The following is an 18,383-nucleotide window of genomic DNA, read 5'->3' as shown; positions in this document are numbered from 1 at the left end:
AGCTCTATAGAAGCATGGAGAAATCTGATAAGAAACTGACTTTTCCCCCCCTTTCTCTTGGTCAGTGTGCTGGAGAAGAGAAAAGAGTTGGTACACGCACAGTGTTTGTTGGCAATCATCCAGTTTCAGAAACAGAAGCTTACATTGCACAGAGATTTTGTGATAATAGAATAGTCTCATCTAAGGTAAGTTGTTTTTTTAATTCAATAGATATATATAGTGATTCATATAGTGAGCCAGATCATGCACTTACTTATGCCTCCAAGGAAGCCGGTGTATGTATTTATATATGCATATGTGGATGTGCACTTAAACACCGTCTAGCAACCACCCAAAGGCTGGTTTTGTTTGGAGTTTTTTTAAAGCATCATTTTGTCTTGTTACAGCTGACATATTATTCTCTAGCCTTCCATTATTATTCATAGTGCCTGTTGATTCTGCATATTAAAACTTTAAGCCTTAAAGGGTGCTAAAAGTGGGAATTATTTACTTGCCCAAAGCTTCCTGAATTGCTCTTAAAGTGGATGGAAGAGGCTATAAATAATTTACGTTCTTTGGGAGGGTGCTATCCTGGAATGACATTTATATCCCTCTGTTCCACTGCCAAGATCCTTGAGTACGCTCCTGGGTCCTAAAGGGTATGTTCTGCTCAGCACATTGCTGGAACAGTTAAGAGTTCAATCACTGTAGCTATGTCACCATTTGAATAATCATCTTCCTTCAGCATCGTGTAGTGCTAAGAGCAGTGACCTGCAAGTCTTAAAGACATGTTTAAATTCTGGCCTGACCATTTACTAGCTGTGTGACCTTGGCCAAATTAATCTCTTGAGTCTAAATGTCCTCATCCATGAAATGGAGCTAATGCTCCATATGTGAAAGCCCCCTTTATACTTCCTAGTACGCAGTTGTCCTCATTCTACTAATATTAGTTCGCTAATCTTGACCTTGGGAACCAGGTTAGGTACTAGGTGCTAGATGGCAGATAATTGATAGATTCACAGTTGAGAATCTTCCCTACTTCTTTGTGTAGCCTGGCAAGGCAGTTCTAAAATGTTAGTGATAGTTGGATCGCTGCAAGTTTGCAAACACCTAGGACCTGAAATAAAATTTTGCCCTTTCTTTAAAAAGGTAACATTTAGGGGCGCCTGGGTGGCTCAGTCGGTTGAGCTCAGGTCATGATCTCGCAGTTCGTGGTTCGAGCCCCACATGGGGCTTCTGCGCTGACCGAACAGAGCCTGCTTGGGACATCCTCTGTTTCCCTCTCTTTCTGCTCCTTCCTTGCTCACGCACACGTGCTCGCTCTCTCCTTCTTGAAAATGGATAAACGTTTAAAAAAAATGAACATTTAGTTTTCAAATACACGTGATTTTTCTTTACGTGGTGATGCAATACAGATTATGCTTTTTTTTTTTTTTAAGTTTACATATTTATTTTGAGGCGGAGAGAGGGAGAGAGAGAAGCCCAAGGAGGCTCCACGCCATCAGCCCAGAGCCCGACACGGGGCTCAAACTCATGAACCGTGAGATCATGCATGACCTGAGCTGTGAGCAAGAGACACTTAACTGACGGCCACCCAGGCGCCCCCGTAGTATTATACTTAGATTGTACTTACATAGGGGATTAACATGTAAAATGTGTACAGAATGAGTGAAAACTGTGTTGGCCTAATGAGCCTGTATCTACTAGCCTATAGAACATTCTGAGTATATTTGGATGAAATGTCTTTCCTGTTCATCTTTAACCTTATGGCAAAAAATTTATCCTCAGCCAGAAGTTTTCATACCTGCGCAGGATAGGGAACAGTCCTTTGACTGAAAATTGTATCTCACCCTATAGTATCCAAGATAACAGTAGTAGTCCTTTGACTCAGACTCCTAGGCTTCTAAAACTGAAAGATCCTGAGAGATTATCTGTTCACCTTGCTGACTTTACAGACGAAGAAAACAAATGCAGAGAAATTAAGTTAGTGCCATGGTCACCAAGCAGAGTTAGGAGAAAGGCAGGAGCAGACCTGCTTTGTAAGGACTGGTCGCTCTGAGTGAAGAGCCCTTTTCACATCATTGTACCACGGGGGCTCCTTTCTCGGTTTTCTCTCGTACTGTTGTTTTTTTTTTTTTTTATAAATTTTTTTAATGTTTGTATTTATTTTTGAGACAGAGAGAGACAGACTATGAGCGGGGAGGGGCAGAGAGAGAGGGAGACACAGAATCCAAAACAGGCTCTGGGCTCTAGTCTCTGAGCTGTCAGCACAGAGCCGGACGCGCGGGGCTCGACCTCGCCAACTGTGAGATCATGACCTGAGCCAAAGTTGGACACTTGACCGACTGAGCCACCCAGGTGCCCCATCTATTTTTTCTCTCTTATTATGCATCAAGTAAAATATGAAATAGTTTCTAGGAAATTATTTTTCATAGTGTTTAATGTGGAAGATGCTAATGTAACACATGATGGTAAAGTCACCTTCATTAAACGAGCGATAACCATTTTGTTGTAGTATACTTGTGATTTCACATTCTAAAAGAACTATAAGACTCCCATCTAATTGTCAAATCTTTTTGTATTTACTATAATACTTTCCATATTTTATCTAGCTTCAGTTTTGCCAGTTGGCAAAACAATGTATTAGGATTTTTTTTTTTTTTTAATTTTTAACGTTTGTTTATTTTTGAAAGAGAGAGACAGATAGTAGGGGAGGGTCACAGAGAGAGGGAGACACAGAATCCAAGCAGGCTCCAGGCTCGGAGCTGTCAGCACAGAGCCCGACGCGGGGCTCGAACTCACGAACCACGGGATCATGACCTGAGCCGAAGTCAGACGCTTAACCGACTGAGCCACCCAGGCACCCCAGGATATTTTTTTTAAATAGTCAAGAGCTCATGGGGCAAATAAAGATTGTTTCTGAACAGGTTTGCATATATATATCTCTGTAGTGTACATATGTATTAGAAATCAGAGTAAAGAAGTGAACATTTCTGCATTGAAACACAACCCAGCTCTCTTTTCTCTGTAAATATTACGTGTTTACAATCTTTCTAGATTGCTGATCATTATAACTGATGTGTTTTTTTTTATAAAAGCTCCAGAGCGGAAAAAGAGGAGTTGACAGTATACTAACTTCAGAAAAAGAATGACATCTTTTTTTTTATCATTTTATTCATTCATTCATTCATTCATTCATTTTTAATTGACATCCAAGTTAGTTAGCATACAGTGCAATAATGATTTCAGGAGTAGATTCCAGTGATTCATCCCCTACGTATAATACCCAGTGCTCATCCTAACAAGTGTCTTCCTTAATGTCCCTTCCCCATTTAGCCCATCCCCCCACCCACAGCCCCTCCAGGAACCCTCAGTTTGTTCTCCATATTTATGAGTCTCTTCTGTTTTGTCCCCCTCCCTGTTTGGATATAATTTTTGCTTCCCTTCCCTTATGTTCATCTGTTTTGTATCTTAAATTTCACATATGAGTGAGGTCACATGATACTTGTCTTCTGACTGACTTATTTCGCTTAGTATAATACCCTCTAGTTCCATCCATGTTGTTGCAAACGGCAAGATTTCATTCTTTTTCAATCAGAAAGGTTTAGAAGATTAAGATTTCATTCTTAATACAATGAATAATTGTAAGAGAATAGCTTACAGTGTAGGGGTGAAGAACTTCGCCCTTATAGACAGAAGGCCTGGGTTTGAAGTTAAAGTAAGTCATCGAACTTTTCTGTGTCTCAGTTTTCTTATCTATTAAAAGGAGATATTAACAGTAGTTACCGCAGAGGATTGTGGTGAGGATGAAAGAAAGGAATCCACAGAAAGCCCTTAAGCCCCGCGCTTGGCCTGTAGTAACTCAGTAACTCAGTCTCCATAACTCAGACTCAGTAGATGGTAGCTGGTATTGTTATTCATGTTTCTGTGATTACTATTACTGCATTCCTGAGAAGTACTAGTGATTTCCTCACTCTCACGGGTTTTGCTTGTGTGGAGTGCTCTATCTTTAAAAGAGGCCTTTCAGTCCATTCTGGAGAGAACACTATTTTCACAATGTGAACTTTTCCTTCTTCACGTGCCTTTTGGCTGCTTATATGTTTCACCAGAATCTTTTAGTTGAAGAAATGTACAATTTGTAGAATACATTACCTGCCTTCCAGCTTTGTAGCAAGCGTTGATTTCGTTCTTGAACCTTTCGGTAATGAAAATAACTTTGTCTTACTGGGTGCTTTTTGTTTGTTTACAAATGACATCAGTAATGTCAGTGTAACGCTGGGAATAAGTCTTATTAATGCAGGAACACTGAAGAGAAACTTTGACCTGCTTTAAATTTTTTAGTAACAAAGTTAGTGTTCCTTTCTTCTTCGGGGGACACAATACTTTTCTTTAGCAAAACCTGTTCTCTGCAGCCTTCCTACTTGATTTTAATACAATCAGCAAGAACCTTTGGGAATCACCAGAATTTTGTAGCTGGGACGAAATTTGGAAATCCCCTTCTGTAGCAAAAGGAGGGGATCCTGCATCCTGCTAGGATCTTTAGAATCTTTAGTTTTCACTATATTTTTCCATCATACTTTTTTTTTTTTTTCCTTTAAAAACCCTGAGCTTTGATCTTGGAGGCACTTCAGTGGGTTAAGAATCAGTGAGCTCGGGGTGCCTGGATGGCTTAGTTGGTTAAGTGTCAGACTCTTGGTTTTGGCTCAGGTCACGATCTCACGGTTTTGGGAGTTCGAGCCCCGTGTCGGGCTCTATGCTGGTAGTGTGGAGCTTGCTTGGAATTCTCTCTCTCTCTCTCTCTCTCTCTCTCTCTGCCCCTCCCCCACTCGCACTGCCTCTGTCTCTCTCAAAAATTAAAAAATTTAAAAAATCAGTGAGCTCTTTATAGGCTAAATGGGTGGTGGGCATTAAGGAGGGAGCTTATTGGGATGAGCACTGGGTGTCAAATGTAGGTGATGAATCACTGGGTTCTACTCCCGAAACCAAAACTATACTGCATGTTAACGCACTTGAATTTAAATAAATACATTTTTTTTTAAAAAAAGAAAGAAAGAAAAAAAAAGAATCAGTGAGCTCCATGTAACTCTTTGAAGGCATGCCCAAGGTTAAATTTAGAACTCCTGTGTGAAAGACTCTTGGATTAAAGTTTCAAGCCTAAAATTACACCAGCATTCTCCCTTATTTTAAAACTCAGAATCAGTAGAATTTATTAGACATCTCTTTGAATCTTTTCAGACTCCCTGGACAGTGCCTTTTTAGCTAAAGTTATTAAATCCTGGGGCACCTGGGTGGCTCAGTCGGTGAAGCGTCCAACTTCGGCTCAGGTCATGATCTCACAGTCCGTGAGTTCGAGCCCGGCGTCAGGCTCTGTGCTGACAGCTCAGAGCCTGGAGCCTGCTTCAGATTCTGTGTCTCCCTCTCTCTCTATTCCTCCCCTGCTTGCTCGCTCTCTCTCTCTCTCTCTCTCTCTCTCAAAAATAAAGATTAAAAAAATTTTTTTAAAGAAAAAACAGTTCCTATGCTCTCAATACTGTTTTAAAAATAAACAATGAGGGGCGCCTGGATGGCTTAGTTAAGTTTAAGTGTCTGACTTCAGCTCAGGTCATGATCTTACGGTTCATGGGTTCAAGCCCTACGTCAGGCTTTGTGCTGACCATGCACAGCCTGTTTGGGATTATCTCTCCCCCCCCCCCTCCCCTCCCCCATTTGCACGCACACTCTCTGTCTCTCTCTCTCTCTCAGAGTGAATAAATAAACTCAAAAAATTAAATAAATAAAGTGAAAGCCCTCTATGCCTCAGGGTTATGTGTATACCTCGGCTGTCATGGAGGTGGGAGGTACTGATAGGGACAGAGTTACATTGGTGACAATGGTCCAGACTCCAGTCGTTAGCTGAGCCAGAGCAATTAATTTGTTCATTCATTCATTCATTCATTCAGCTAATTTATTTAGTGTCTACCTTGTGTCTGTAGGTGTCAGGGGAAAAAGTAATAAAAAGACAAATGAACAGCCTGTCCTTATAGAACTCATTGCCTACTGAGGGAGAAACTTTAATAATAAATGCACGCATATATACTTCTTCATTGTAACGAGTTTTTATCGAGGAAGTATAGGATGATATGAGAGCACCTAACGAGGAGCCTAATGTAGATCAGGTCAGGGAAGGCTGAGGTTGGAGACTAGATGGCCCAGTTGTAACGCTCAAAGTGAAAATGTCACTTCTCCTGTATGCCTCTAAGTGTATGCTTCTTTGTATGTGTGAGGTTTGGGTTTTAAATGTGCTTTCAAAGTGTCTTGATAATCTGACCCCTATGAGTCGTTATTAGGGTTTTTCAAGTTTCCTTTCTAATCATACTCTTTTTATTTTTACTCCCATACAGTATACACTTTGGAACTTCCTCCCAAAGAATCTGTTTGAACAGTTTAGAAGAATTGCAAATTTCTATTTTCTCATCATTTTCCTTGTACAGGTAAGAGCTCCTCTCTTAGAAACTTAATCACTTCAAACAGAGTCTCAATCCATTTGTAATTTTCAAATGTCCCGCGACCAAAAGATGTTTCAGGGCTTGTTTTAATAAGATATTTTAGGGGCTCCTGGGTGGCTCCGTCTGTTAAGGATCTGACTCTTGATGTCAGTGCAGGTCATGGGATCGAGCCCCACGTCAGGTGTTGTGCCTGCTTGGGATTCTTTCTCTCTGCCTCTCTCTGTGCCCCTCCCCCACTCACGCTCTCTGACTCAAATAAATAAATAAATTTAAAACTAAGACTTTTTAAAATACTAATATTACATTTCAAGATTTATATGATTTTATATATTTCTAAAGTAGCATTTTTACTTAGAAAACCTGTTAAAAAAAAAAAAGAAAGAAAACCTGTTGAGAATTTGTTACTTTCTTTAAAAGCTTTCATTGATTTCCTATCTTTGTTCATCCTAGAAGGACATATATTGTGTGCCGTTAATTTCAGTGCCATACACCAAAATCAAAAATGTTCAAATTAATAGTTTTACTTTGTTGAGCACCAGCTTCAGCTTAATTGAAAGTTTATCCTTTTTTCTTTGTGATTATCAGGTTTGCTCTCCCTCATTCATTTACTTTTAAGTATGAAAGCCTGGCAGACTTGATCTTCTCTGTGTTCCTGCTAATGTTTTATGTTTAACATTTTAGACCTCTTACGTTGCATTCTCCATCTTTAAGTCTATGAGCTATCAAAAGTTTTCCCTCGCCAAGATTACCCCCAGGAAACTTTATTACAGTAAGGGAATTTTTTTTTCCTCATTTCATTTTTCAAACGAAGCAGAAACATCCCAATGAAATCGCTCAAATGCCTTGTTAATGGAAAATGCTTCTGTTTATCCACTTTGAGGCTTTGAGTAAATGGTACTGTAATTTAATTTAGTTCTGCTACTTAAAACTAATCTGGGTTATGCTATGGGAAAGAGCTAATTTCAGCCTTAAATGATGGGGCATTTGAAAAGGAGCTCCTTTAGATCCACAGTAAGATATCTTACAGGACAGCATGAAATCAACGGCAGAAAAAGCTTGAAGAATCCTTCCACGTGGTACACAGCACAGTTCTGTTGGATTTGGTGGATGCGTACCAAGCACCTACCGTGCGCCTCGCAGTGATTCTAGCAAATAGATGCAAATCAAGATAGGACTTTTCTATCCTTAAGGAATTTTCGGTACAGCCAAGAAGACGGTCCTGTATTCCTCTAATTTAATGCAGTACAAGTCATAAAAGTAGCCTGGGCAACATCTTACAGGGATACGGTGGAAGTTAATATGTCTTTCTGACCAAAAGGAGCTTAAGAAGGCTTCAATGCGTGGATGATATCTGAACTAAGCCTTGAAAGACCAGAGCGAGTTTACCTGGTGAAGCATGCCAGACTGGTATCTCAGGGTGGGCCTGAGGGCACAGAGCCACATGAAAGCCTATGGCTCTGACTCAGGGTATGTGGCAGAGACAAGCCCGTGGTGGGGATCAGAGATGAGATTGGGGGGCAGATTAGGGGCGGTGGGGGGCAGAATGAACTCCTGGTCCTCTGTCCCTCAGATCTAGTTGGCTTTCAGTATTCCTTTGTTTCGGTGAATGACGACAGCATCTACCCAGCCATGTTAACCAGAAACTTGGAAGATCTCTTTAATCGCCCCTGACAAGAAATTCCTCGTTAACCCCTAAATATCTCTGGAGGTTCGTTCCACGTGGACCTTCGGCCACCCTTATCCAGGCCAACATCTTTTACTTGGATTATGGCAGCAGCCTGCTAAGTGCATTCCCTGCCTTCTCTCCTGTTCCCTTCCATTCCGCTTGCCTCAAATGAGGGAGAATGATCTCTCCAAACTGTAGTGCTGTTCATGGGACCTCTCCTTGCCTAAAAGCTTCCGTTATTTCCCAGTGTGGGGTAAAGCATGAACTCTAGCCTAGAGGGCCCCGCTTGGTCTTGCCTCTGTCTCCCTCTGCAGCGGCCATCTCACACCACACTCTTGCCGCTGGCTTCCTTACACTCCCTCCAACCATGGAGACTTTGCATATGCTGTTCACTGTGCCTGAAAGCCCGTCCTTCATCTAGTTCATTTCCGCTTACTCTTTAGGTCTCAGCGTCTCCCTTGTTTCAACGTCTGGTTTTCCTGTCAGCTGCCACCTTTAGGAGGGCAGGGACTGTTCTCTATCTTATTAAAAGCGACATCTGTAGAGCGTAGCCCCTTAGAGCCCAGGGGCTGAAAGAAGGGTGCTCAGCAAATGGATGGTGAATGATTGGTTGTATTTCATCGAAGGAGTGAATCCAAGCTGGACTGAAAGCGAAGCCTGAATTTAGAACTGTTATCTTCAACTAACTGCTGTGCGGATTGCTTTTGTTTTGATGAGCGTTAATACTCACCCTGCTGCCAGAATGTGTCTTGTCTGTACTTTTTGCCTGAAATGGATGCAGCAGGTACGTCCCGCGTGCACGCAAATGGCCTGTTTTCATTTCACGTCCAACTGAATTTCTTTCCCTAGGTCACGGTAGACACGCCAACGAGCCCCGTTACCAGTGGACTTCCGCTTTTCTTTGTCATAACTGTTACAGCCATCAAGCAGGTAAATTTCTCATTCATAATTACGCGTGCATTTCACTCCTGTCTGGTGTGCATTTTCTTGTCAAAGTTCCTTTTTCATATTTATATGGAGTGGGCAGTATCCTTGATGGATTCAGTTTATATTCGGCCCCTGTCGAAACCATGAAAATGACTGGAAGGTACGTCTTTAATTTCGTTTGCCCGTTTGCTCCTGAGTATTCGTGTGGGGGGTTGTAACCCGAAAAGAAAGTCGGGAGAAGGTACAGCTCAGTCAGGAAATGAGAGGCGAATTTTTCCAGTGTGGTATATCTTTATCCGAAAAATTCCCATTCTAGTGAATTTTTTGCTGTCGTCGCCTAAAGCAGAGAACTCGATAACACAAATGTTTTATATGTGTTATGTTCCCTGATGCTGCCGAAGTGGGTGGTGGGAGAGGAGACTTTTATTCTTGTTTGTCATCAAAGCCGACGATTGCCATGGTTTCTGATGCTGATGTCTTTGAAGTATTTTGAGCATTTTGTACGATTGTCCCTTTGAAAACTTCCACATGAAATTGAAAGTGGAAATGGGAAACTGGAGGTGAAGAGTGGGGTGGCAGTGTTTATCAGGCCCTGGGACAGTCCGTAGGACCTGGCTAATTGCAAACATACTTTTAGATAGTACTTATCAAAGAGCTCTAAAACTTACCCTAAAGAACTTCAGAAATGAAGGTCTGCTTAATGGTATTTGGAACAAGGTTACCGGTCCTCTTAGGGGTTATCTGGTCTTCTGTCTTCCCTACCGGGAACTGCAAGAATATTTTATCAAGTGTTTGGTTGCTAAATAAAGACATTTGGAATGTTCTTTCCCTTAGGCTGTTAGGATTATTTTCTTTAACATCACAGAATTGCCAGTTCCAAGAATAGCTTGCATGGTTTACAAAAGCTCTTACTGATTCATTTTACTCCCTATACTAGTTCATGTTAGGGCCTTTCTTTCCTCACTGACATCACAGAAGGTACCATCGGAAGCGATAGCCTAGCATTGTCATAAAGAGGGACAGAACAGGAATGAATATAGCGCTGGGAAAAAAAGGGAAGGCGATCAAGGGATTTTTTTTTTTTCAAACAGTTATATTTGAAAAGGTACAGACATTATTATAAAGAAAAAAAGGAGAAGAGGTCATGCTCAAACAAATGCACATCCTCTTTCCTTAGTTCCTTTGGCTTAAATTTACTTCATACAAAAACCCAACGAAAAATGAGCCATTAGACCTTTCCCTGATTACTTTTAACTCTAAAAGATGAACACCAATTTATAGTTTCCTTTACCACCAAGTCAGTGGAGAAGTTTAACTGTTGAAGTCCAAACCTTATCATAGATTCTCTGCCAAAATAATCCGATCTTGCCTTTTCTATTCTCTATCCCTGGGAAAGAATTCTATTTCCTCAGAGATGGTCGCTCCCAACAGTCTACTGTAGAGGAATATATTTAAGTGATTAGGTCTGTAAGAAAATAAAACCCAGGGGGAAAAAATTGTCAAATTAAAAAGTGAGGAAATTGGGGCACCTGGGTGGCTCAGTCGGTTAAGTGTCCAGTTTTGGCTCAGGTCATGATCTCACAGTCGTGAGATCGAGCCCTGTCAGGCTCCAATATGAGCATGGAGCTGGCTTGGGATTCTCTCTCTCCCTCTCTCTCTGTCCCCCCCCCCCCCCCAAATAAATAAACATTTTTTAGAAAAGGTAGAGAAATTAGCACTAACTTGAATAAGAGTAGAATCAGAAGAATAAGTCATAGTCCTTCACATATTACGGTTCTGATGCCTGTGTTTTCATTGATACTCATCTATGGAATGGCGAAACCTTTTAACACAGTAAAGCTATTTACCGAAGGGGTGTTTTGAAAGCGTATCTTAGTTTTGCTGTAAAAATATACAGTGTTGTCTCTTTAGCAGAGATCTGAGTTGAGATTAATATTATAATCTCAACTGGTGACTCAGGGAGGGGGGTTATAGAACTTTATTAAGAATTTCTGTGAGGGGCGCCTGGGTGGCTCAGTCAGTTAAGCATCTGACTTCGGCTCAGGTCATGATCACACACTCCGTGAGTTCGAGCCCCGCGTCGGGCTCTGTGCTGACGTTAAGCATCTGACTTCGGCTCAGGTCATGATCACACACTCCGTGAGTTCGAGCCCTGCGTCGGGCTCTGTGCTGACAGCTCAGAGCCTGGAGCCTGCTTCAGATTCTGTGTCTCCCTCTCTCTGACCCTCCCCCGTTCATGCTCTGTCTCTCTCTGTGTCAAAAATAAATAAACATTAAAAAAATTAAAAAAAAAAAAAAGAATTTCTATGTGAGCTTGACTATAGTTATTTTTATCCCCTTAGGGATATGAGGATTGGCTGAGACACAGAGCTGACAATGAAGTCAACAAAAGCACTGTTTACATTATTGAAAATGCAAAGCGAGTGAGAAAAGAGAGTGAAAAAATCAAGGTACGTTTGTAGTTAATTCTTTTTTTTTTTTTTAATCATGGTAAAAACACAGCATTTTAAAATGTACAATTTAGCAACATGTAGTACATTCACGCCGTTGTGCAGCCGTCCACACTATCTAGTTCCACAACGTTTTCATCGCCCTAAAAGGTCGCCCCCATCGGCAATGCGTAGTTATGCCACATGTCCTCCCTCTCCCGGGCCCTGGCCACCACTAATCTTCTTTCTGTCTCTTTGGATGTATCTGTATCCATGGATGGATGGATGGATATGGATGTATTTACATTTCCTATAAATGGAATCATACGCCGTGTGGCCTTTTGTGTCTGGCTTCTCTCACTTCATGTAATGTTTTCGAGCTCTATTCTTGTTGTAGCATATATTAGTAATTCTAATTTTTATGGCTAATATTCCATCACACGGCTCTACCATTTTTTCTTTACCCGTTCGCCAGTTGATGGACATTTGGGGTTCTTCCCACCTGTTCGCCATTCTGAACATGGCCGGTGTGAGCATTCGCGGACAAGTTTTTGTTTGAACACCTGTTGTCAATTCTCTGGGGTATATACCTAGGAGTAGAATTGCTAGGTGACAGGGTAGGTCCGTGTTCAACTTTTTCATGAACCACCAAGCTGTTTTCCACAGCAGCTGTACCGTTTTACATCCTGCCAGCGATGTACGAGCGTTCCATGGGATTATTTTTATCACCTAATGAGACCCCTGTCAGGAAGATTTTCGACTCCCCCACATCGAAGAGTATTTTTTGTTCCCAGCAGATTTTATTTCAGTTAATAATAAACATTACTTTTGAGAGTTTTAGGTTCACAGCAAAATCGGGCGGGAAGCACAGAGTTCACGCACACGCCGTTTTCCCACACACGCGCCACGTCCCTCGCCATCAGTACTCCATAGCGGCATATGTGTTGCGATCCATGAACTTACACCGGCACATCATTATCACCCGAAGCCCACAGTTTATGTTAGAGTCCGCTCTTGTTCGACATTGTGTGTGACCTCAGACGAATGCCTGATGACAAGTACCCACCATCGTGATATCATACAGAATCGTTTCACTGCCCTCAACATCCTTTGTGCTTTGCCTCTTTATCCCTTCATCCCTCCCACACCAGGTCTCCACTAGCCTTTTTACTCTCTCCGTAGTTTTGCCTTTTCCATAATATTAACACTGTTAGAATCACACACAGTATGTGTAGCCTTGTCAGATTGGCTTCCTTTACTTAACAAGACGCGTTTAAGTTCATGCCCTGTCTTTTTGTGTCTTGATACGTCCTTCCTTGTTAGCACTGAATGAAACCCCATTGTCTGGAGGTACCAGTTTCCCAACCATTCACCTTCTGAACGACGCCTTCGTTGCTTCCGAGTCATGGCAATTATGAATCAGGCTGCTGTAAACATTTATGTGCAGGTTTTTGCATGGACCTGAGATTTTCATTTATTTGGGTAAATATCAAGGAGCGCGCCTACTGGATTTTATGGTAAAAGCATGTTTTGTAAGAAACTGCCAGGCTGTCCCCAAAGACGCTGTGCATGTTGCGTTCCCATCGGCAGTGAACGAGAGGTCCTGCTTGTCCACATCCTGGCCAACGTTTGTCGTCAGTGTTTTGGATTTTGGCAGTTCTAATAGGTGTTTAGTGGCATCTCGTTTTTGTTTGAATTTGCATTTCCTGAATGATGTATAGTGTTCAACATGTCTTAATGTGTCCACGCCCTCTCGATATCTTCTTTCGTGAGGTTGTGTACGCAGGTCTTTTGTCCACTGTTTTATGGAGTGATCATTTTCTTATTGTTGAGTTTTAAGGTTTTTAGAAAAATATTTTGGGGCTGTCTCGGTGGCCCAGGTGGTTAAGTGCTGACTCTTGGTTTCGGCTCAGGTCATGGTTTGTGAGTTCAAGCCTCGTGTTGGGCTCCACGCTGACAGTGTAGAGCCTGCTTGGGATTCTCCCTCTCTCCCTCTCTCTCTGCCCCTCCCCTGCTCATGCTCGTGCGCTCTCTCTCTCTCTCTCTCTCTCTCTCCATAAATAAACTTCAAAAAAGAAAAAGAATACTCTATAGAAAAGTAAATAAAATAAAATACCCTGGATAATAGTCTTTTATCAGATATGTCTTTTACAAATATTTTATCCCAATCTCAAAGTATTACTTATTTTTTATTTCATTCTGTTATTGTGATTTAAAAAGCACATAACATTAAGTTGACCTTCTTAAGCATTTTTTTAAAGTGTAATCTCCATTTTATTTTTTTTCCAGAGAACAGTTTTTCTTCCGTCCTCAAAGACTCAGCTCCTTACATGGGCTTTGGTGGAGGTCGTGGGGCAGCACCCACGGGTCTAGATCGGGGTGGGAGTGTTTGGGCCTTCGGAGCCTCATGAGAGCGATCCTGGACTACCTTGCCGTGAATGGCAGAGCTCACACAGTAATGTAGTTGGACGTAAAGCTTGAGAAGCACATAGGCCTTAAAGACCCTTGCTTCAGAAATGTCCCTGACGGCAGCGGCCTCTACTGTGTTACACATAACGAACTTCGTAATGGCCTTGTCCTTGGGCACGCAATGAGTGCAGTGGTTTGTGGCCCTTTGCAGCATTACCGTAATTCCTTCCTTTCTTGGTCATCTTGGAAGCAAGGACCCAAGAGAGCCATCCTAACCATTTTCTTTTTTAAGATTTTATTTTTTTAAATAATCTCTACACCCAGCATGGGGCTTGAACTCACAGCTCCAAGATCAAGAATCACATGTTCCCTTGACTGAGCCAGCCGGGCACCCACGCCGTCTTAACCATTTTTAAGTGCACACTTGCAATAGTGTTAAGTATATTCACGTTGTTGTACAACAAATCTCTAGAATCTTTTCACCTTGTAACACTAAAACTTTATAACCACCAAACACTACCCCCTGCCTCCACCCCTTGCTAAACACCTTTCTACTTTCTGTTTCTATGACTTCGACTACTTTAGAGAAAGACTTCCCATGACTGAGTTCATACAGTATTTGTCCTTTTGGGACTGGCTTATTTGACTGGCATTATGTCTTCAAGGTTCATCCATGTTGGAGCATATGACAGAGACCCCCCCCCCCCCGCTTTTTTAAAATAACTGATAATCAATTTATTAAAAAGGTTGATTTAAGCATCTGCAATGGTGACTTGCACCTCAACTCCTGGTTCAATACTAAGACTACATAATATTCCATTTTGTGCATATATTATATTTTCTTCTTCTTTTTTTTTTAATATTTATTTGTTTTTGAGAGAGAGAGAGAGAGAGAGAGAAAGAGAGAGAGAGAGACAGAGATGTGGGGAAGTGGCCAGAGAGAGAGAAAGAGAGAATCCCAAGCAGGGAGCCCATCGTGGGGCTCCGTCCCATGAACTGTGAGATCATGACCTGAGCTGAAATCAAGAGCCAGACCCTTAACCCACTGAGCCACCCAGGCGCCCCTGCATTTTCTTCCACCTCTTTCTTAGCTATGTGAATAATGCTAGGACAAACACAAGTGTACAAATACACTTGAGATCCTGCTTTGAATTATGTTCGATATATACCCGGAGCAAAATACCCAGAAGCAAAATGTCTTAATCATGTGGTAATTCTAGTTTTAATTTTTTGAGGAACCTGCGTTCTGTTTTCCATAACGGATGTATCATTTGACCTTTGCACTTAGAACGTACAAGGGTTTCAGCGTCTCTGCCTCTCCGGCACTTGTTAATTTCTGTTCTTTTGATAGTGGCCATCCTAACGTGTGTGAAATCTCTCATTGTGGTTTCCATTTGTACTTCCCAAATGATTAGAGATGTGGAACACTCTTCATGTGCTTTTTGGCCACTTGTGTATCTTTTTTGGAGAAAGTCTATTCAAATCCTTTGCCCATTTTTTAACCAGGGTATTTGCATATTTGTTGTTGAGTTGTAGAAGTCCCTTATGTTTTCTGGATATTATCTCTTTATCAGATATGTGATTGACAAGTGTTTTCTCCCATTCCATAGGTTACCTTTTCCTTGTGTGATTGTTTCCTTTGGTGCAGTTTTTAAGTTTGATGTATTCCCATTTCTAACGTTGTATGTCCAAGAAATCATTGCCAAACCCAGTGTCCTGAGGCTTTTTCCTGATGTTCTTGTAGGAGTCAAAGAAGTTTAGGTCTTACATTTAGGTCTGTGATTCATTTTGAATAATTGTTGTATATGGTGTAAGGTAAGAGTCGAACCTCATTGTTCTGCATGCAGGAACGGCATTTATTGGAGAGACTGTCCTTCCCTCGCATAGTCTTGGCACCCTCGTTGAAAATCACTTGGCCGTATGTGCAAAGATTTATTTGTGGGCTCTCTCTTCATTGGTCCATATATTTGTCTTTATACCAGTACCATACTGTCTTAATTATTGTTGCTTTGTAGTATGTTTTGAAATCTGGGATTGTGAGGACTCCCCAAGTTTGTTTTTCCTTTTCAACAGTGTTTTGCCTACTTGGGGTCCTTTGAGATTCCATATGATTTTAGGATTTTTTTTCCATGTCTGCAAAAAAATGTCTTGGCATATTGATAGGAATTCCATTGAGCCTGTCATTGCTTGAATAATGCAAGCATTTGAACAAGCTTAAATCTTCTAATTCATGAACACGAAATGTCTTTCCACTTATTTTTATTATCTCTGATTTCTTTTAGCAATGCTTTGTAGCTTTCCTTGTGCAAGCCTTTAACTCTTTGGTTAAATTTATTTCTAAATATCTTATCTTTTTTTCTTAAATTTTTATTTAAATTCCAGTTAGTTAACATACAGTGACTATTTTATCTTTTTTGATGCTATTGAAAATGAGATTGCTTTCTTAATTTCCTTTTTGGATTGGTCATTGTTAGTGTATAAAAGTACAACTGATTTTGAGTGTTGGTTTTATATCCTGGAACTTTGCTGAATTCACTTACTAATTCTACAGGTTTTTGTGTGTGGAATCTAGGGTTTTTTACGTATAATATTATGCCATCTGCAAATCAGGATAATTTTACTGCTTTTCCAATTTTTATGCCTTTTATTTCTCTCCCCCCCCCCCTTTTTTTTTCCGTCTAATTGCTCTGGCTGGAACTTCCAGTACAATGTAGAATCGTCATACTGAGAGTGGACATCCTTGCTTTGTTCCTGATATTAGAGGAAAAGCTTTCACTCTTTCCTCACTGACTATGATGTTAGCTGTGGGCTTTTCATACATGGATTTTATTATGTCGAGGTCATTTTTTTCTCTTCTGTTTATTGAGTGTTTTTATCATGAAAGAGTGTTGAATTGTGCCAAATACTTTTTCTGCATTGATCGAAATGACCATATAGCTTTCGTCTGTTGTTGCTCTTGTATGTTACATTACACTGATTGACTTTTGTATGTATCCCTTCATTCCCAAGGATAAACCCCATTTGGTCATGGTGTACAATCATTTTAATGTGCTGTTGGATTTGGTTTGGTAGAATTTTGTTCAGGATTTGGTCATCAGTATTCATTGAGGATATTGGTGTGTAGTTTTTTTCTCTTCTCTGTCTTTTCCTGATAAAACGGTATCAGTAATTCTGGCCTTATAGAATAAGAAGAATTTGAGAAGAATTATTTTTATTACTTGTTTCAGTGTGTGACATAGAAAGGCCCCCCATCTTCCTCCTTTTGTTCCTCGGGCTTCTTTCTTTGCCTGGAGGCCGATCTCAGCCAGGTATAATCTTAATTAAATCAGTTTATGCTATTGTGTGAAATGCTATTTGATTCGGCCCTTTCTGGAATATTTGTGTGTGGCAAGAAATGCTTATAAACCAAAAGTATCTAAATGTTTGATTGCTTGCCTGGGAGTGGGTAGACTATTGTTGAGTAAGAGAGTAACTTGGTGTGTACCCTCAGCGCAGTGGGAATTTTTCGAAGGGTGTTAAAGCCAGGAGTCACTTGCAAAAGAGGATAAGAGCCTATATCAGGATGACACTAGTAGAGATAACGATAATAAAAATAGTAGTTAACATTTATATATAACGTAAATATGCCAGGTATTCCCTGTCACGTTATATTAACTGATTTAATGCTTACTTTAGGGGCGCCTGGGAGGCTTAGTCAGCTGAGTGTCCAGCTCTTGATTTCAGCCCAGGCCAACGATCTCACGATTCGTGGGATCAAGCCCCGCGTTAGGCTCTGCGCTGACAGAATGGAGCCTGCTTGCTATTCTCTCTCCCTCTCTGCCCCCCCCCTGCTCGCATGCTCTTGCTTGCTCTCTATTTAGAGATAAATAAACATTAAAAAAAAATCCTTAACTTTCTAACAGTCCTATGAAGTAGGTACTTGTACTGTTCCCTTTTACAAATGATTAAAACTGAGGCTCAGGGAGGTTAAGAAACTTGTCCATGATTAGTCAGTGGAAAGCCTGGGATTTGAAACAAGTTTGGCTGTAGAGTCCATGCTTATAACCACAACTTTGTACCGCCTGCCTTGTGATTAAGATAAATGGATCTATTTGGAATATATTTTGGAGGTAGAATCATCAGGATTCAGTGATGTATTGGATGCAGGGAGGGAGAAAAAGAGCAAAAAAGAATAAAGGTAGCCTTCTTGGTTTTGGCTTGAGGAGATGGGTGAATTAAATTGAGCTATTTAAACCAAATGCCAGTGCCATTAAATCAGATGGAGATTCGGGGAGAAGAATGGGTTTTGTGACAGATGTGGGAGTAAAGGGGAAATCAAGAATTCCATTTTAGCCGTGTTAATTTTGAGATACCTATTAGACATCCAGATGGAATTGTCAAGGCTGGAACTGAGACCTATTTGAGCTGTCAGTTGAAATTTGGATTTCATCAACGTGTAGATGGTACATGAAGCCATGGGCCTAGATGGAATCTTAGAAGACAGATGAG

The 18,383-nt window shown here is 41.0% G+C and overlaps 1 protein-coding gene across 17 annotated transcripts in view; it reads left to right on the top strand.

Moving 5' to 3' along the window:
* Positions 1-18,383, top strand: part of ATP11C (ATPase phospholipid transporting 11C) — a 168,896-nt gene that overhangs the window by 79,985 nt on the left and 70,528 nt on the right. For all 17 annotated transcript variants that reach the window (XR_008289877.1, XR_008289878.1, XM_053201761.1 and 14 more), the window contains 4 exons: positions 66-185; positions 6,360-6,449; positions 8,980-9,060; positions 11,400-11,507. Coding sequence is in view for 15 of the 17 variants with exons in the window: in XM_053201761.1 (XP_053057736.1) it covers positions 66-185; positions 6,360-6,449; positions 8,980-9,060; positions 11,400-11,507 (399 nt within the window). In the remaining 2 variants the exon portion in view is untranslated. The remainder of the gene's footprint in view (positions 1-65; positions 186-6,359; positions 6,450-8,979; positions 9,061-11,399; positions 11,508-18,383) is intronic.

Source organism: Acinonyx jubatus, chromosome X, assembly GCF_027475565.1.
Source record: "Acinonyx jubatus isolate Ajub_Pintada_27869175 chromosome X, VMU_Ajub_asm_v1.0, whole genome shotgun sequence".
In the NCBI taxonomy this organism is placed as follows: Eukaryota; Metazoa; Chordata; class Mammalia; order Carnivora; family Felidae; genus Acinonyx; species Acinonyx jubatus.
This window is presented reverse-complemented; position numbering and strand designations above follow the sequence as displayed.